This window comes from Rattus norvegicus, chromosome 15 (genome assembly GCF_036323735.1).
Source record: "Rattus norvegicus strain BN/NHsdMcwi chromosome 15, GRCr8, whole genome shotgun sequence".
In the NCBI taxonomy this organism is placed as follows: Eukaryota; Metazoa; Chordata; class Mammalia; order Rodentia; family Muridae; genus Rattus; species Rattus norvegicus.
In genome coordinates this window covers 59,704,420-59,725,560 of record NC_086033.1, presented here as the reverse complement: position 1 = coordinate 59,725,560, position 21,141 = coordinate 59,704,420, and the positions used below count along the sequence as shown (strand labels likewise).

General features: G+C 43.6%; 1 protein-coding gene across 2 annotated transcripts in view; it reads right to left on the bottom strand.

Annotated features, from left to right (window-relative positions):
• Epsti1 (epithelial stromal interaction 1) overlaps positions 1–21,141 on the bottom strand; it is a 98,665-nt gene that overhangs the window by 65,816 nt on the left and 11,708 nt on the right. For both annotated transcript variants that reach the window (XM_039093594.2, NM_001044257.1), the window contains exons 2-5: positions 10,906–10,964; positions 9,268–9,351; positions 5,118–5,191; positions 3,506–3,589 (exon numbers count right to left, since the gene is read on the bottom strand). In XM_039093594.2, coding sequence (XP_038949522.1) covers positions 3,506–3,589; positions 5,118–5,191; positions 9,268–9,351; positions 10,906–10,964 — 301 coding nt within the window. The remainder of the gene's footprint in view (positions 1–3,505; positions 3,590–5,117; positions 5,192–9,267; positions 9,352–10,905; positions 10,965–21,141) is intronic.

Below are 21,141 nucleotides of genomic sequence, written 5' to 3'. Positions count from 1 at the left end.
GAGATACCATTCTCATTCCAATACATCATGGTATTAATTAATGACTGCCCAGTGCAACATCCAAAGACTTAATACCTGTATCAATGCCACCTCAGAGCAGTGCTGAAGTGTGCAAGAAACATATTTCCTGGAAACCTGATGTGTCTTGAGAGTTTACAGATTTTGAAAATATTTTCCGGTTCATATAATGCTTAAATAATTTCATGAATGTTGAGTTTTGGCCTTAAAGCCATTAGTCCTTGCTACTCACTACTTGCCTTTCAAAACTAGGAGGCAATAGGTACCATGCCCTAAAAATATGTACATGAATGCATTTACTTCTAATATGCATAATTTATGTTCTGCTGCTTTGTTCCTACAACACTGAGCAGCATTCAAATGAGCCATGTTTCTCGGGGTCTACAAAAAAAAAAAAAAAAAAAAACCCACAATGGCTTCACTTGCTGCAAGCAACTTTGGTAGCCACGACTTAAACAAATAAAGGCTTTAGATGCCACTCGAATCTCTCTAGCTGTTTTTGACACTTTCCAAAGTTATAATGATAGAGGGAGATTGGGAAAATTAATACGGAAGTGTGTGGCGAGGACATCGTGTTGGAAACTAGCTCAGAAATAAACAGATAGCAGAGTAAGGGGAACTCAGGGGGTGGGGAAGCTCCTGGACATGGAGGCAGAAGGCTTTCATCTTTCAGGTTTGTGACTACTGCAGAAGTATGGAAAATCAAATGATTATTTCATCAATATAATTATGAGCAGAATATAACAGATATTCATTCACAGAACATCCCGTTCATCTGACAAGATGGTTGTGGTGACCTATGAGAGCGTATTACTGTAGTTTATATATATCAGTCTTTGAAGACTGATCTGTGGAATGCTTGGTCACCGTGGTAAGCGGCGGTCACTGTTGGGATTTTGAGGAAGCTACTGGCCTGGGAGGGCTCTTATTTAATGCATACATCAGTCCACCAGTGTATTAATAAGAAAGATACCTTGAGGGTACCTCAGGGATTTGCCAGAGTCCTGGGTGGCACGAGTTGCTTGGCTCTGCATTGGCTCAGACTTCCTGGGGGCAGTATCCATGTGCTGGGGGAGGAGGGCAGAGCTGGTGTCCGTGCATGTGTTTGCTGTGCATTTTAAAGACTAAGTGCTCCATAAGCACAGTCATTATCACTTCTCCCCGCCATTATCACACTGGCAATGTAGAATATGTCACTACTAGATAGCTAATATCCACTCTTTCTGTCTGACACAAGCTACTAAACGGGCACACATAGCCATGATTCATAGCCACAGATTCATATGCAACAGAAAGGTCTGGGCCTGGTAGGAGTGAGGGCCAGTCAGCCAGATAAACCAAGTCCCACTTAATTAATGCGCCACAATTTTTCACGGACATGGGAATCAGCTTAAAGAGCTTGGCAGGATACGGTTTGCAGTAGGTCCAAGGTAGGCTCTCTTGACCTGCACATCAGCAAGTCCCAGGGAACGACAAGTCGGCTTATTGCTTTGAAAGGCTAGTGAGCAGATCCTTCTCCATCACGTGCAAATTTATATCATTGTTATCAATTTAGGAAAGCTAATCCAATCAATGTTTCAGTGTCTAAAGATTGCTATGACTCTATAGCTGTGGTGTGACCTGGAAGGAGGAATCATCGCTTTCGCCTGAGTGGTAAAGAACAGCCTTTCACCTGCCCATCAAGAAAGTGTGTTGCTGAGCATGAAGAAAGGAACTGTAGACAACCACAAGCCAGCCAGTTACAGGGACTAAATGACACCAAACATGACTTAGGTAAGAGTCGCTAACAACCAGAATTCTCCAGCTTCTCTTAGCCTTGAATCCAGCTTCTGGTGGCGTTTTCCTTGGCTCCACCGGACAGTCAGGTAGACTACAGGAGATGTGTTCTTCCTGCTACGATCTCAGACCAAAGCTCCGGCTTTTCAGGTAGGAGACGGGAAGAGAAAGAGAGGAAGAACTGAACCATAGAGAAGAGAGGTGTATAAGAGAAAGAGATGGAGGAAAGGTGGTTTCACTGAAACTCTTCAGTAATAGCCAACTGGTGGATTGCTGGATCAAAAATTGTAAATAAATTACCTGTGGGTTTTTTTTTTATATTCTTCCAGCATTTTATTACAGTTTGTATGCGCAAATTCAAGCTGGATGCCACCTGTACCACTATGGCAACAAGTTGCTCTTGGAGTTGGGAGGCAGAACTTGCAGGAACTTGATTTTACAGGAAGAGCTCTGAGAAAGTCGGGAGCCTGCCCAAGGTCAGACAACAATGGCAGATACTTTCCAAGAGAGTAGAGAATTCCATCAGGGAGGAGCAAACCTGAACCGAATTCCCTCTCAGTGTCCCAGAAGCCATCAGATTCCAGCTTCCTTAACTCAAACTGCTAACACATCTATTGTGGCTAGGTGTGGCAGCTCATGCCTTTAATTCTAGCACTCAAGAGGCAGAGGCAGCTAATTTCTGTGTGTTCTAGGCTAGGCAAGGCTGCAAAGTGAGACTCTGGCTTCAAATAGATAATAGGTAGGTAGGTAGGTAGGTAGGTAGGTAGGTAGGTAGGTAGGTAGGTAGGTAGGTAGACAGACAGACAGACAGATCCATTGCTTAAAATGAGGTTTGAATTTTAAACAATACTTAATCTTTAAAATAAACAAGAGGAGAAAAGGAGAAAGAGGAGAAAAGAAAATAGAAAGGGAGAAAGAAAATGAGAGATGTGGGAGGAAAAGGGAGAGAGATAGGAGAGGGAGATAGGGAAAAAGAGAGAAAGAAAGAAAAAGCAGGCCATGGGACAGGAGTTTTGTTTCTAAGAAGCAGTGGCAATAGGTGTCCCACATGTTACTCAGAACCATGTGTCAATTCCCTGATCTCAAACCTCCAACACTGAGCCTCACTCCCTGTTAGGTCTTTGATGAAGGGGGACTGAGGGGCTAAACCATTGACATATTGTTTCTTGGTTTCTAGCAAATGAACATTTTAAGAGATTTTCCCCAAGTTCTGGATGCTACTAAAAACTTGGCCTAAAAGTATGGCCGTTGGTCAGGTTGAAAAAGTCTGACATCACTGAAGCTAAAAGGCCAATGCACAATGCTCTTTCTCTCAGTGGCAAGAAGGCTGTGTTTACCTTCAACGCACTCTCCCTGGAAGACTCCGTTTGGATACAAATGTGACCATGGCTGCTGACTGATTGATAGTGTTGCTTGTTGCTTTCCCTTTAGGCCAACCACACTACTTAGAGGTGAGGTGGTGGGTGTGGTGACGCAGCCGCCCAGCTCTGAGACTAGTGTGTTGGAAAATGAAACCCAGTTATTCTAATTATGTCTGTGGGTCGTCAGGCATCTTATCTTTCCTCTGTCTGTCATTTCATCATTTGCACAAGTAGGTAACCCGCCACCTTCTCAGATTACAGAGGGGGTTAAATGAGTAGAGCTCAGCCTGTGTCTGGAGAACCTGAGGGCTAGCCCTCAGTATCAACCAACCTCCCTGCCACCCACTCACCTTCTCCCTCTGGATTGCCTTCATTCTTTGGAGCTCAGCTTCCTCAGCATCCTTCCTGATTCGAATAGCTTCATCTCTCTTTAGCTGAATTGTATTGAGATTACAGAGGACCAAAAAAAAAAAAAAAGAACACCAGTTACCATTTTTCAGTCTGAACTTCTGGAACACAAAATTATGATGAAAGGCAAATTACAGTATTGTTTGTATTATACCTCGCCATGATTATAGGTTGTTACTTTAAGCCACTTAGATCTCAGAAAATGGCCGGGCTGCATCTCCTGTCTGAGAAATCTCATAGGTATGCTTCTTCATAGGTATCTACCTACCTATCTATCTATCTATCTATCTATCTATCTATCTATCTATCTTTCTATCTTTCTGCAAATATACCTATTATCTATCTGTCTACCTACCTACTTATCTTGCTCTCTCTCTCTCCTTCTCTCTCTCTTTCTCTTTGTGTGTGTGTGTATATGTGTGTATATATGTGTGTGTGTATGTGTGTATGTGTGTCTATGTGTATGTGAGTATGTGTGTATATGTATGTGTGTATGTGTGTCTATGTGTGTATGTGTGTGTGTATGTGAGTATGTGTGTATGTGTGTATGTATGTGCATGTATGTGTGTATGTGTGTCTATGTGTATGTGAGTATGTGTGTATATGTATGTGTGTATGTGTGTCTATGTGTGAATGTGTGTGTATGTGAGTATGTGTGTATGTGTATGTGTGTATGTATGTGCATGTATGTGTGTATGTGTGTCTATGTATGTGTGTATGTGTGCATGTGTGTATGTATGTGTGTATGCATGTGTGTATGTGTGTATGTGTATGTGACTATGTGTGTGTATGTGTATGTGACTATGTGTGTGTATGTGTATGTGACTATGTGTGTGTATGTGTGCATGTGTGTGTATGTATGTATGTGTATGTATGTGTGTACGTGCATGTGTATGTGTGCATTGTGTGCATGTGTGCATGTGTGTGCATGTGTGTATGTGTATGTGTGTATATGTGTGTATGTGTATATGTGTGTATGTGTGTGTTTGTATGTGTCTATGTGTATGTGTGTATGTATATATGTGTATATGTGTGCATGTGTGAGTGTGTGTGTGTGTATATGTGTGCATGTGTGAGTGTGTGTGTGTATGTGTGAGTGTGTGTGTGTGTGTGTGTGTGTGTGTGTATTTATCCATGTACATGGGACAAAAAAGTAAACAATTATTCCTTACTATAAAACTCATAGTATTTATTGTAAAAATCACTGGTTATCTTAAATAAATTATTTTCGTACTGCTATTTATGTCAAGAGCTTGGAATAAACAAAACCATATTCTGGGAATGAAAATATAGTAATCTTAAACAATAATTAATAATGTAATTAATTTCAAGGGCTGCCTTTAATCAAAGGTCACTCATAGCACACGTGGCTTGGGTAAGAATTCTAGATATTCTCCTCTTCTCAGTACCTGGCAATTTTTTATTTTGAGAACTACATTTTGCAATTGATTTGAAGGTTTTATATTTTGAGCCACAGTGTTATTTCATGGTTCCTCAGAAATGTTGGTGCTGAAACTTGTTGACGAAATTAGACTAGAAGAAATGGATTCTGACCTTTTGCTGGTATTTAGATCGCATCTGTTGGAGCTGTTGTTTCTGCCTGACTTCAGCCTCAGACTGGCTTCCACCTAATGAAAATAAATAATAAATAAATAAGCCATGAAGGTAAAGCAGGAGCATTAAGCTGCAAGGCCAGCTGTTGAGTCCTAGTTAATGCAAGAAAAGCCAGCAGCATGACTTGACGTTTCCCCTACCCCTGGACATCAGAGGACAACCAGTCATCTTCAAACACTCTCTAAGAGCGGCAGTCACTTTAAAAGCTAACTGATGAGTGGGAAGATGAGACTTTATTCTTTAAGGAAGAAAACACTGGGGTTTTCCACCGTAAATATTAAAGTCTTACCCTCGCCTGAAACCATGCCTGAAGGCCCACACTAGACATAAGCAATTCTGCCTTTGCTAAGAATTCTAGAAGGTTCCTCCTGCATAAGAACCCTCAGGATTCTTGGCACTACAGATGTATGTGCTGTTTATTACCCACTCCTTTCCCCCAATATTTCTATTAGTTCTTTGAGCATTTTGTACAGTGTGTTTTGAGTATATTCATCTCCCCTCCCCCCAATTCTTCTCAGACCACCCCTCTTCCCTACCCGCCCAACTGTGCATCCTAGTTTTTAATTCCTTCAAGACCCATTGTGCTGCCCAAATGTTCTTGTTTGTGTGGTCTCCCCTTGCAGAACAGTCAACTTACCAATGACTGCATGCTTAGAGAAAACTAACTCACTCTCTCTCTCTCTCTCTCTCTCTCTCTCTCTCTCTCTCTCTCTCCCCTTCTCCCTCCTTCTCTCTCCCTCCCTCCCTCTCCATCCCCAGCAAGTAATGGTTGGGGTAGAATTGTGTTCCCATCTCCCAGCTCCATGCTGAGATTTGACTTGAGCTCACACAAGTTTTTGTGCATGCTGTCCTGACCAGTTTGAGTTATTTGTGCAGCCTCCTCCTGTGTCCAGTAATAATGTTTCCCTGTAGATATCCAGAGCCTTCACTTCCAATACCCTTTCAACATCCTCTTCTGCCGTGACCCCTAAGCCATGGGAGAGGGGCAATAGGTACTCCCTTCATGGCTAAGTACTCTGAAAGCTTTTGTTCCAGTCTTTTAGAGTATAATGAAAATATAATAGTAACTGTTAATCCAGGCCATTCACTGTCTTTTGGGAAATGGTATTCAAGATAAAAACAAGGACTTACAATGATTTATTTGCTCCAATTCTTAAAATTATCTGGGGCCAGAAAGCTTCACAGCCCGAAAACCAGCCCAAGGGCAGCCACTTAGAGATTTCTCAGTGTTTAGACGAGCTTGGTAATTACATTTGAAGGACTCCTTTCATGGGCCGGAGGAATGGCTGTCCCTGCAGAGGATGTGGGTTCTGTTCCGAGCACCCTACATCACAGCTAACAACTATCTGTAACTCCAGTTCCAGGAGATCTGACACTCTCTTCTGACCTCCACCGGCACAGCATGCACATGGTGGTGCAAATCACACATGCAGACAAAACACCGGTACACAAAAAATAAGTACACTTTCCCTTTAAAAAGAAAGACTTCTTTGTGATAATTCTCTGGTGCTTTAGTTACTAAAAATGGCAGCTCTCCTTCAGAATCACTGTCATGGAAGTTACATGAAAACAATTTATATGTACTGAGATGTTTATAATTGATTTGATAAAGACACTAAAGGTGGTTTTCTTCTGACGGACACAAGGCCAGTTTGGTTTGTACCCTTCTGTTACTGTCAGGGATGATGGGAAAGAAGCAGGAAGAATTACAGCTACTCTCACTCATTCCAAAGTTTTAAGTGATAGAGACACAGGTGAGGAATTAATAGTTTAAAAGTGAAGGAAGCCAAATGATTTTTTTTAATTTTTCAAAACTCACTTTAAGATCTATTACATTTTATAATTGCTTTTTCAGACCACCTGTTCCCCAACAAAGACACATGCCTAGCTATTTCTAAATACTTCATGTAACAGACAGGAAAAAATCTGAACTGTTGCTTGTTTTTTCTGAGAAGGCTACAAATCAATAGGTACCAGCTTCTCCAGATTCCAAAGTAAAATGGCATCTGGCCCACATAGAAAGATCCAGAGGAAAAACTGAAAAACAGGTTTGCAGAGTCTGCTTTGGAAACTCTCGCCAGCTTATCAAAAAGGTTTCGTGAGGGAGGCTGAATGCTGACGCAGGATTGTCTTTCTAAGTTCCAACTCCTCTGTGATTGTGTAGGCTGTCATACAGGTGAGGGCAGGTACAAGACAGAATGAGGCCTGTCATTGGATGAGAAGGAAGGGTGGGCGGGAGAAAAGTTTGAAGGAAGAGGAGGAGACTGAAATGAAGAGGAGGAAGCCACAGAGAGAACGTGAAGGCTGATGTTAAGATTCCACTCTGTGTATTACAGGTTGTTATGAACATTCTTAAGGGACGGATGTGTACAGGGCTTTGTATATTTAGGTGGGCAATTCTATCTTATCAATTGGATTGGAGGTTATTGTGTTGTGTATTCTTTCATGTAGTGATTTAAATTTAAGAGAGTGTATGGCTGCTAGAGACACTGGGCCACCACGAAGTAGGGATGTGTGTTTCTGGCATGGTGAAGCCTGCCTTGGGAATTAGATGGGTACAGAGATTGCTGCCAGGCTCAGAGAGAAGCCAGTGTGATATGGGATGGAGCAGAGTGAGTGAGAGGCTTTGCTGACTGAGAAGAAGATGTCTACCAGATATCTTGGGGCACCGAGGTGTCAGACCTAGTGGGAGATAAAAGACAGTGGGGTTTTTTTTGTTGTTGTTTGTTTGTTTTGTTTTTTGTTTTTTTGTTTTTTTGTTTGTTTTTTTATGATTTTACAGCAACATGATTGTGTTTGGGAAAGAAAGACTTCTCACTGGAATGATAGAAAACTTCAGTGAAAATCACCCTCAACACACATTCCTAGGAGCACAGGAGAACCTGAGGATATCTGAGCCTAAAGGCGCACCAGTCTGTGGCCGATGGGTCCTCAGGACCCGTGCTTGAGGCTGTCATAGAGCTGGGTTAAGGACAGCAAGACCTCATCCCTGAAAAGGAAGTGGCTGCCTCATGGACGGCCTGTCTTCCTGAGTTGGAAGAGAACTGTTGTCTGCAGTTCTAACGAGGATGTCATAAAAGAATACAGATCTAAAGTCATCCTGGAGTCTGGCCTGTACCTAGGACTGAGCGCTAATTACTGGAATGAAACTGTCTCAAATAACAAAGGAGGAAAACATAATCCTGCAATTTCTTACTCCACCTCAAGAGCATGGGAGAGCACTTGAGAGGACCTGTTAAGGAGGACAGGTTTGGATTGTTATCCTCAAGTCTGGTTCACTCGGCTAAAGGTGAAATGTGTGGAGTTACGTTTATAGTTCTATATCTTTCATTCATTAAGAGATTTCCACATTCACCCCCCTCCTTATATCTCTAAGGCTTTTGTGGCAGTAGGTGGCTTCTACCTCAAGGTATCTTTGTAGTACCTGGAACTGTGCCACGCCTCTATGCACTAAGCTGCGGCTGGCTGTGAAGAGAAGGCAAGGCAGAGTAAATGACTCCCATTGGGGGCTGGGGCCCCTCTAAAGGCCTGAAACCCCACACAGGAGACCTAAACAGCCCATCACCATGGGAGTGTCTGCTCTGCCAACTCAAATGTAACCCCCCCCCCCAGCCCTAGCATGAAAACCCAAGAGGCATCATCTTTATACTCACACCTGGGTCCCCAGCTCGCTCTCATTCTGCGTTCTGAATCGACTCACCCTTCAGTTTCATCACATTAGCATCTAACTGCCAGGATGGATGTGCTGTGATGGCTTTTCCCTTGCATCCTGACTAGTGCTGTGACTGGGCATATGCAGCGCCCCAGGTAAGCTCTCTTCAGAGCTGATCATCTAAGAGGCTCTAAATTATTTGCCAATTAAGCCATCACTCTATTCCCACGCAACTGTGCAGATGCATTTGCTCCTTACATGAAGCCAGAGACAGCAATCTACCTGCACATTTGAATGTTTCCTGTCAGATGAATTCCATCTCCAGCAGAACTACCATAAACCAAGCCTTCCTGTGTGAAGGAAGGCAGACCCAGCCGGTCTTGGCAGGATCTGCCAAGGTCCCTGCCTACCCACTCTGGCTTTCCGTTTGCTACTCACCCAGCCTTTGCGGAACCAAGTGGACTGGTTTTGCCTTGTTCTGTTGCTTCCACCTCTCCAAGTCCGCCAGTTCTTGCTCAGCAACTAGCCAGGTGAGAAATAGCAAGTCATCGATTGTTAGCATTTGAAAAGAAACCTGGTCATTCCACACCTTAAAACACCCAGCAGACAGCACTTAATGAGTTTTCCAGAACAAGACTGGGGAAACAATGACCATGAAAAGCTGATACCTCCCAGCCCTCCCACCTCCCCCAGTAATGTGGAACCCACCCCTCACAGCTCTTAAGTGTCCTCACAGAAGGTACAAATTTAAACAACAGCTAAATTCCTACTAACACACACAAAAAAAAATATACTCCTCCCTCCCCCTGCCAACAGGGACATTCTTAAAATCTCATGAATTATTTCGAAAGCTTTTCTATAGCAAATGTGTACAAAAACTAGAATATTCATATGTCAATAAGATCTGGGCAAACATACATCTTCAAAGAATTCTAATGGCTAGATTTGTTTTACTTTTAATGTTACTCAAGCTGGCTGAAGCTCTGAGGAGGGAGGCTCTGCCCTGGGTCTTGGTGTTCTTCATTCCCAAATATTCAGTGCTTGAGACAGCAGGGGGCGCCTGGGAGACTTAGTTCTGTTGCTCTGGAACATAACCTAATCTCCCAGTTTAGTCCCTGTTAGACATTTGAACTTGAAGCCTGCAAGAGGCTGGAACCTTGGGGTTCTGTTGGGTAAATGTCTGCAGTTCCCACAGTCACTGAAGACCACTGTCACTTGCTAGACTGAGTCACTGGAACACCCAGGTTGCTGCTTGTCCAGTGTGGTCCCTTTGGACAACTACTTTCCTGGCTATGCCATGATGGCCTCATGAGCCACTGAATTCCCTACCAATAACCTAAGAAGAGAGAGCCCAGAATCCCAGAGTTGGAAACATGGCCGACGTGGACAGTTACACAAGGTCCTGGTGACCCGTGTGAACGTTATCTCCCCTTGCAACTAAAAATTATGCTACACTGTCAGAAAGAAGCATTTGTTATTGCTCAATTAAACCTGCTACTCATGCCCTAAGTACAGGGAGTATGGCTAAAGTTTAAGGTGTGCTCTCCGCCCTCCGGGTAAGGATCTAGAAGAAAAGTGCTTATACAGATTGTATAAGGTAAGACGGTAGAGGGTAGATTGACATAATCGGAAGGATAAGAATACAGAGGCCAAAATAAGTCCATTAAAGAGGGATGGAACACACTCTTAAAAGGTACAAATTCCCTCATAATCTTTCTGGTAGGTAGCTAGTCTGTTTCAGAGCTATTCACAGCACCATTAAAATATCACCGCCAACTTACTTGGCATATGAGGGACAAGATCCAAACAATAACAACAGGTGTGAAGTTGTTTAAACCCAAGACAAATCCAAAACTTAACAGTCAACTCATACCACGAGCTCTGTTTCGAACGTAAAGAAACAAATTTAGAAGTGCTAGCAATAGAATAATTTTTATGAGCGTAATTTTAAAAGTTTTTTAAAAAGACCTCAGTAAGATCCCATGAGTCTCTATAAATAAGGAAATGAAAATACTTTTAAAAAACCCATTATAAAGAGGAGAAGCATTCTGAGTGTCGGGTGAAGCTTGTGCATACTTCTCTGTATCTTCTGCCTCCGGGTCTCGTTCGGTGCTATCAGGGTGTATGTGCCTGTGCTGGAACAAAGGGAAAACAGTGGTTATCGTCATGACAGTTCCCTAAGGAATCAAAGGCACCAGACCATCTCCCTTCTGATACCATTAGACAGGTATTGAAGGCAGCCTTTCTTAGGAGCTTGTTCTGTTCTCTGCTACCTTTCAATCTAGTTGAAAGACGCAAAGCAGTGGGCCAGGTGACTGGTTCCTGCTGATCTCCACCAGCACAGGTTTTGGGGAGACTGTCCTTGTAGGGCAACTCTACTCTAGGTGGCACTTGCCAATCAACCCCAAGTCTCTTGTTTGCCCACCTTGGGGAAAAAGAGAAACACTGTAGCATCTGGGTGTTCTTCGTTCATACAAACAAGAGTCCAAGTTGTTTGCCAGGCAGCCACGTCTTCTTTGTGACCCATGTGACCAGCCTACTAGTCTCACAAGCCTTGATCCCCCAGCCTCCTTGCTTTCCTGAGGACACAGGCTGAACATAAATAATCAGGAGCCCAGGGAAGTATGGACACTTTGAACATGGGAATCAAGAAAGAATTTCTTTTTTTCGCTTTTATCTTTGTTCTTTCTTTTAGCAGGTGCAGTCCAAACGTGTGTATATATAATACTTGTGTGCACTTCTCTGTGCATGGGTGTGTAAGGAGCTGAGGCCAACACTGAGTACCTTCTGTCTCTCAAAACCTTACTTACTTACTTATTTATTTATTTATTTTTCTTTTTTCGGAGCTGGGGACCGAACCCAGGGCCTTGCGGTTGCTAGGCAAGCGCTCTACCACTGAGCTAAATCCCCAACCCCTATTTATTTTTGAGATGGGATGTCTCTCCGAGGCTGGAGTCCTATTTTGACTAGAATGGCTGACCAGAGGGCCCCCATCCCTCCCTTGCATCTCTGAGGTTAGACGCACACCAGTTCATGCTGGACTTTCCCCCTGGCTGCTGGGAATCCAAAGTCAGGTTTTCATGTGTGCACAGCAAGCACTTTGCTCACTGAGCCATCTCCCCGGACCCTTTTGTTGTAAGCAGAAATATTCCACACTCCCAGGAATACTGAGATATCCAAAACACAGTGAACCTTTAAGGGCAGAGGTGGACTGCACTGGTATGTCTTCCAGATCTATGGTGTGGTGCTTGGCACACGGTGGCTGCCTGATTCAGTGCGGTGTCATAGATCCCGGCTGTGAGCCGGTGCCAGAGTGGCTCTTTTTGAGCCAATGCGTGTGGTCCTAGCAGAGCACGGATACTTCGCAAAGCAAAATTATAGCACAGCAGTAGACCGCAGCATACATTTGGGTACAGTTTGGGAGAAAACACTGTGGATAAATGAAACCAGCTTGTAAATATATGTTTAAAACAAAAGCCCTAGATACTCTTAGAAGGCTGTCCTCCACCTGGGATGTACCATTTCTACAGGCAAATTAGCAAAGACAGAACAATAGAGGCCAAAAGTGCTGATTAACCGAAGTCATTTTTTTCTTATCTCATTCTTTTTTCCCCCGTGCCGTGAGCCTTCAGCCAGCTTCATCCTGGACTTTAATTTTAGACTTGTAATGTGAGGTGTGTAACCACCTTTGCATGCAAATGGGGCTGCTGGGTGCCCAATTACCTAACGTACATCAGCAGATGGTGCATGGGTAGCCTAGCTCTCATCCAACGTTATGAATGCAGAATTAGGAGACTGCCACTGGAAATTAATCCCTTATCTATTGCGTAGTCTTTGATCACCCCGAGAAAGACTTTCTCACTCCTCAATTGTCACTGCTTTATAGGCCCTGGGGGTGCTGCAATCCTGTGAGTAGTATCTGCGAACTTCAGCAGGATGCAATGGTGAGCCAGACTACGGAGCCTTAGAGCTGAAACGCAAGGCATTGGCTTTAAAGGCCAACTGTGAAATTGCTGTGCCATTCTCAGTGCTGGGGCTGTGATGCAGAGTCTAGGCCGGGGATTTACCTATGCTTCACATCAGCAACTTTTAACCTTTACCATACATCAGAATCACCTGGAGGGCTTGTTGGCAGGCTTGTTAAAGGGCAGAGTTTCTGATTCAGTGGCTCTTGGGTGAGGCTCAATAACAGGCATTTTAAAAAAGAGGTTCTGGGGTTGATGTTTGCAGTGGCTAATCTTCATTGTCATCTTTACTGGATTTAAAATCTCCTAGGCCAAGCGCCTCAGGACCAGTCTGCAGGGGCATTCCCCAGAGGGTGGACTAAAGAGGGATCACCCACCCAGAAACGTGGATGGACTAAAACGGGGAATGAAGAAAGTATTCAGAGAGCCAATGTTCATCTCTCTGCTTCCCAACTGCAGACTCGGTGTGACCGTCTGCCTCCCACCAACCCTTCCTCTTTTAGTTTCGTCTCGACAGCAACAGGAAAAGTGATGAACAGAGTGCTGCCACACTTAAAGAACCACTCCCATAGAAGAGCCACGGCTTCTGTGCTTCCGACATGGTTCGTCCACACCGAGACCCATGCTGGAGCTTAATCCCCATTGTATTGGTGTTTAGAGTGGGTAGGGCCTTTAAGAGATGTTATTGGCCATGGGGACATTGCTCTTGCAATGGATTGATGCCATCCTTACAGAAGTGGGTTGGGCATCATAGGACTGGCTTGGGTAAGTATTAAGTACTGCTGTGACTCTAAGCTACCTTCGGATCTTCTGCACATACCCGCTTCCTCCTTCTACCTTCCTCAGTCAAGGGTGTGTAGGTGCCGACACCATCCTCTTGAGACTTTCGGGCCACCAAATTTGTGAACCGAATGAGTCTCTCTTTTTAAAATGCATTCCCCTCCTTAGGTATCTTGTTATAGCAACACACAAGCACCGAGAAACTGTCTTGGAGTATTTTGATGAAAAGACAACCAAGGTCACGTGTGGTGGTGCACACCATTAATCCCAGCACTGGAGACATAGAGGCAGCTGATCTCTGTGAATCTGAGTCCAGTCCGGTCTCTATAACAAGTTCCAGATGAGCAGGGCTACATAGAGAAATGCTATCTCAAAAACAGAAAATAAAAACAAAACAAATCCACACGCACGCAAACAACAAAAACTGTTTAGAGATTGATAAATTTTTTGATAAACGAACAGAGGTTAAGCTATATGCTAAAGACCACTGGATTAACAACGGGGCTGACTCAGAGGTCATGGCTTTTAACCCATACCAACTAACTGTAGCTGATTTTTTCAATTTAACACAGAAAGCTTAAATTATACCCCCACTTTTTTTTACTTCCACCCCACCCCCTTTATTCATTAGTTAATTCAGCATACTAAGTCATAGTACTTTCATGCAAACGTGTCACTGTAGTTTGTTACAACCCATTGTCCTCCTCCACTGGCTTCTCTCTCCCTTTTCCCAGTCACTCACTCTTCTTGCTTCTACATGCATTCCATTTCCCTATTTCCCACTTCCCTTAAAATTTCTTCACTTCTCATGACCTCCTTTCTAGTTTTACGACCTAAACAGACAGACATACACATGCACTTGTGCTCATGCACACACACACACACACACACACACACACACACACACACGTGTGCATACAACTTAAAAACATGTGGCATTTGTCCTTCTGGGCCTGGCGGATTTCATTTGCTGATATGATTTCTCGCCCTGCAAATGCCTTGAGTTTTCATTATGTCTTCATAGATTCCGTTGTGTGTATGGTTTTATTTTTCTTTCATGTGTTGATGAATAAGAGCTGGTTCTACTTCCTGTAACTTGAAATACTTCCAAACAATATGAACACGTAGCCAAAACCTTACAGAATCTCTATGCTGGAGACTTACAGGGTGGGGGAGAGGGGTCAAACACGTGTAACGACCATCCCCACCCATCTTATACTTCAGCTGGGAACAATTCAAGAAGCCAGCATAGCTCAACAGCAGGGAGATCGGAACGGGTGCTAGAGCGAAATGACAAAGTAGAGGGGGATGACGTAAGTCTTCAGGGATGCAAGCAGAGGAGGCCCACAAAGAACCCCCAACATCAGTAAACTTGCGGGACGAAGAACGCCATGGCCCACAAAGAACCCCCAACATCAGTAAACTTGCGGGACGAAGAACGCCACGCGGAAGACATGGCAAATGAGTTTGCTAAGAATATTTCACAGGGAATTTTCCAAACCCATCATTCTGCTTATATAAATTATAGACGAGCTTTGGATGGGGGAATCTGTTTATTAAAGACTGTATATTATAGTCTCTGACCTGATTAAGACTGATGACAGAACAGCAGCATCTGTCAATCACAGAAGGCATGAGACTCCTGGGTCAGAAACAAAACACTTACTATTCATCGCACGGAAAACAACGTAACCTGGTAGGACTATTTACATCTTTCTCCCTCTCCCGCTCCACATCTGAGGAACTGTCCTGGAACAGGGCTGCACAGTACCCATACACCTTGTAAATGGGAAAAGAGAGAAGAGATAGCTAGCCAACCCTGAAAGTAAAGGATTTTAATCAAAAGTATTTTAGCCTAACACTAACAGTGGTCCTAGTGATACGTATTTTATGTGAGAGAATGCCTTAGCAATATTTTATTGGCTGGAAATGCCAAACCGAAACCATCCTATTATACGAAAGCACAGCCAAGTGGTTTAGTTTTTATCTCTGCTTTTTGCAGGAGGAAGAGGCACGCAAGCCTAAAGAACATGTTTTTTATTCTTAATATTGTGTGGCAGAGTGCAAGGCCCTGAGAGATCAAAAGTATTCATCTCCTCCCTCTGAACTCTTTTTTTTTTTTTGACGCGAATAGCAAGTATAATTTATTCATGTTCTCAACCAATTAGTTCCCACCCACAGCAGACCTTTGCCACTTAGCTCCATGGCAGCTCCTTGACCAAGCAGACTCAGGAGCTGGAGATCCAGCAAGCTCAAGTAACCTTGGCTTAGCATTCTGGTCATTTCCTAATGAAGCAACATGCAAACTGCCGAAACAAATATATATTTTTGAAAATGAGTTTCCTTAATTATCTCATTGAAATTTAATGAAATATCTGTTGGTAAAATTGTTTCCAATTTCCAACCACGCACTTCCATGAGGTAGAGAGACAGGCCTGGGAAACAAGTCTAAGGCAAAGATAAAGATCTTTTCTAGGCCATTTTTAAAGAAGGAGGGAGGGAGGCTAGCATCAGGATGTGAGTTCAGATCCCCAGAACCTGTGTAAAAAGCCCAGAGAGGTAACCCCAATGCGCAAGGAAGTGGAGACAGACAGATCCTTAGGTTTGCTGGGCAGCCAGCCTAGCCAATCAGTGAGACCCAGACTCAGCTACAGGCCCTTTCTCAAAACTCCAACTGGAGAAGCAATTGAAGAATATATGTCTACCCTTGGCCTCCACAGGCATACGAATGCGTGGGGCACACACACACACACACACACACACACACACACACACACAAACACACACACAACACACACTTAAGAAAATGTTTTGAGGAAAAAGATGGGCTAGCCATGTTTCCTTTGTGGGACTAGGCCAGTTACCCGGGGCTTCTCCCGTGTACACTTCCGGGCCATTTTCATGGCATCTCGTCAATAAGCAGTCTATGGAAACCTGCTGTGTGCAAGCTGTGAAAACTATATTGGCTGGCAAAGATGTTACACACATATATCCCCTGGAGTGTGCAGACTGTACCCAGTGTAATTTAAATTTCTAATTAAGACCAGCATTGGGTTGATTGGAAAAACGAAATGTACCGGATAGCAGAAATTCAGGAAGGGATAGATGAGTGACTTATAGACAGCTTCGAACTGAATAATAGATGCGGGGAGTTTACTCTCCTAGCAAAGCCTGCCTAGGTGCTTTAATGGAGAGTAGGAATTAAAATGGCCGACTCAAGATGAGCATGCCAAGACGCTCCTCTTCAGAGCAAGACTGGAGGCTCTTCTTCCCCATGGCAGCGGCCAGTGAACAGAAACTGTGTGAAGGAAAGCCCTGAATGAACAAGCAGGCAAGAGGGAAGGATCTAAAACATCATTCACCCCATGCCAGGATGCTCTTTCTCAGCTCACTAACTCGCGTCCAGTCTCCAGAGAGCTTTGTTCTGTTTTAATAAAGTTTTATTTCTAGCCCATGCCTCAGCTGATGAGCATTTGCCTCCGTCTCTGGCAGCTGTCGTGATTATCATCTAACCCATACCATGTTTTTCTCTTAAACTCTAAAAACCTTGCCTTCGAGCTTCCTTTTGAGTCCTTTTCTAATTTCGTTTATTAACGAGACTAAGGAGCACAAAAGTGAACCTCAGTTTCCCCAGCGATTGCTTTTTTTATAGTTCAAGGAAACTTTCATCTGAGACACAATTAGCAACGGGGAGAACATCTGGGGGAAGAAAGGCACCCAGTAGTTACATGGGACTCCATGTTGGTTCTGTTTTAAGGTCTTCAGTGTGGAGATGCTAAGCTACTTATTTTCACTGTCTGCATTTTGTGTACAGGTGTTTTGTTTGCATGTATGCTTGTAGACTGTGTATGTGCAGTTCCCGAAAAGACCAGAAGGGGGAGTCAGATGAGCGGCCACTTAGGTACAGGTTCCTGGGGAAGAGCACCAGTGCCCTTAACCACTGCGGCATCTCTCCAGACCATGAGGCCTATCATCTTTAACCAATATAACTCAAGGTTTTCAAGGCACTTTAAGTTGTTAGAGTTCCTTTTCAGTCTAAGTTCTCAAGCCAAAAACCAAACAAGATAGTGCTGGCTTGATCACCCTTGACCCCCGTGGCGTTCAATGAGCCCTGATCCAGCATCCATACTCTGGTGTGGATGGGCTCACAGAAATTATTTCAACAGTATCCCCACCCCCACCCCCATCCTGGCTTCTGTTGGAAAGGAGAAGGAGAATGTGCTAGATAAAGAAAAGCAAGAGCCCAGGACTTTCTGTGAATAGAAAGCCTCTGTGCACATTAGAAAAATACACATACGCAGGCACATAAATTCACGGCCTAGGCATCTGTGTCTTGATAAGATATGGCCAGTTTACACAGACTAGAAAAGCACACCCTACCAGAGATTCATGGTTTGATACATAGTTTATGCCCATATTACTAATTTAACTGAGGCAAGATAGGCAGCTGGAATGCACAGTTACACAGTGTGGAAAAGAAATGTTACGTGGCTTCACTTAAAAGCATATGCAACAAACACTATACATATAGAAAAATGGAAAGCTATCGAGAACAATTAACACTAAAGATACGAAGAATATCCATAAAAAAAAAAAAAAAAACTACAGAGAACCGCCCTTTTTGAGATTGGGACCAGGTGATGGGTAAATTTATAAAATGTATAAAATTGCTTCCTCAGGAAAAATTAGAAGAAATTTGTGTTTTCAGACTTTGCGTCAGGTGTGAGATGTTGATGTGACTGTTACAAGCTAATAAACTAGCCTGTGGCTACTTCCTGGACACTGGCAGAAGCCTGGAGGCTCCGGGTCAGAGACAGAAGGCTTCGCTCCTCTGAACACAGCCCACAGCATGGCCAGCAGCTATTGAATTCGCACCACCTCGGACGCCAGGTTCCGATGAGGGCAGGCAGTGCGCCGGCTGCGGAGCACCCGGCATGTTTGCTTGAAACTAAGAAATTTAATAGTTAGGTTTTTCTTTGTTGTATGAATCAGGGTCTCAGGATGCAGCTCAGCCTGACCCTGGCCTCTCCACTCTGCGGCTACAGCTTCTGCAGAGCTCAGGTGTCAGGTATATGACATCATGCCCAACTAACCGTACCATTATTACCGTGGGTGGTAAGCAGTCTGGTCGCCATCTTGGAAAGAGTATGCACATGTCCCAAGGTTCCAGTTAGGCATCCCTAGAAGCCGCTAGCTTAGCTGACCAAAGGAGCGTATGAGTAAACTCTCAGGTCCTCGGGATGCTGGTGAACACTTCAGCCTCGGACTTCAACACTAGCTAAGAAAGATAGTAAGATTTCCCCCTCAAAACAATGACAGAAATACAGAAAATAAGAATCTAAAGTAAAAGTTTAAAGAGAGCAAGCTGCTGGGCAAAGGCTGCCTTCTAAAGATTAAGTCAGCAGAGCAGACCAGCAGCTGCCCCCAGCTGCCTACAGCTTTTACCCGTCAAATAGGCCATGCCATTTCTCCGTTTGATTTTCACCCAACTAAACTAAGACTCCTTACATGTTACCTCTAGCACATAAAACCAGAATCCTCACAGCTAGTGACATATATCTCAGTCCATGCAAAGGGTACCTGAGTGAAATTCTTACTTTTAGTTTTTAAAGTCATATACAAGGCAATGTAGAAAGTAGCATTTAAAAGTTACTCAAACCCCACTTCTCAGAGATTACAGTTACGTTTTATTTGGCTGAAATTCTATTCAGTCTATGCTCTCTCCTTTTTGTTCCTTTCATGTGAGGCAAAAATCTCATTGTGTCCCAGCCCAGCTTCATACTTACCTAGCCATTCAGGCTGGTCTCAAACCCACCACCCTCTTCCTGCCTCAAATTCCCAAGTACTAGGATTACAGGTGTGTATCAGCACACCCAGATGTGCTCTCTACACAGCTGGAAATCATATTTAAAGTACAATTTTGATCTTATTTTCCATTTTAAATGGCCTCTCTGTTAAGCAGAGAACATTTATAAACATTTCATGCTTAATACTCAAATGGCTCCATAGCATGTCCTAATACCCTCAGGCTATTTCATTTCTCTCAAACATTCCCTCTTATCAAAAGTCCTGTAGTTTGTACCAAACGAAGGTTTGCACAGAGCAGTGTCTAGCAGACCCTAACCGACCTCTACAATAATCACTCGGGCTCAAGAACTTGACCCCATTTAGAGTTCCTTCCATGGATCGGCTCCCTCACTCAAATTTCCAAAGAGCCACAGACGCGTCGCGCTAGATCATATGATCAGTCTTCATCCTTCCACCTCATTCTCCCGTTTTCAAACTACAAGAGATGCTGGCCCCTCCCCTGGTGGCATCTTCACTTCCTCCTATCAGAGTGCCTGCCTAAAGGCTATAAGCTTATAGCTAATTGCTGCCGCATGGCTGACTGGGGCGTTGACATATTGGTACTGAGAAGACTTTAACTGGAGATGGGATGGTTAAGCTTTGGATTGCATTTCCCTTCCTGAAAGGGTTGGGGTTACAGCTGATGCTCGAATGGATCAACAGTCCGCTTGCCCTCTAACTACAAAGCTACCACATTACTGTTGACGTAGAACCAATCCTCCTGGGTCCAGCCTCAAACCACTACTCCCTAACTAACAACTTTGAGCAAACTACTTCGTTGCTCCATTTTTTTTTCCATTTTAAAAATGGGAACGATTATCCACTTCATAGGTAGAAAATGCTTCAGATAATTTCAGGGTCCAAAAAAGATGGCCGAGCAGGTAAAAACATGTTTGCCACATAAGACTACCTGCGTTTGGTTCCTATAATCCAAGTGGAAAAAGAAAACTACCAAAAGTATTCCTGACCTCCGAACACACGCCACGGTACAACAATAGTAAATTTAATTTAAGAAAAATAATATTGGAAAGTAACAGAAGCTGGAGACAGACTAGGTTGTTACTAGGTTGTGGCTAGGTTGTTACAACTGTTCTCTCCTCTTGCTAAGGATCTGAGTTCGGTTCTCAGCACCCACATGCCATGGCTCCCAACTGCCTGTAACTGCAGCTCCGGGAGATCTGGTGTCCTCTTCTGTCTTTCACGGGTGCCCACACACATGTGGTATACATACATGCACACATACACATATATAAAAATTTTAAAGTTAAAAAAGAGCAGCACTGTTCTACCATAATTGCGAAGTTTTTGTACCAGCCTCAGTTTGCTGCCTTCAGGCATATCTTGTAGGAAAAACCTAAACAAAACTTTTTTAGAATGCCCATGTGAAGGGTCTGTTTTGCAGACAGAATCATTGATATATATGATAAATACGATGGCTGTTTTCAGTACTAGACCTTCACCCATCACTAGTCCATCTCCTTCTCATGCTGTGAATTAATCCCTTTCTGTATCTTTTTTTCATAGACATGGTTTATCTAAATTCTTTTCATTCCCCTGCTTCTGGTTCTTCACTCTAATATCTATGCCACAGTTTCTCGGTTCTTTTCCATGTGTCCCAGAAGGACTAAGACCCGTTGCATGATACAAAATGGTGTATGAGGAAAATACCTTTAAAGATTAGTAAATGGTGTTACCGTGCAAGCGGCAACATGGTCCTGAG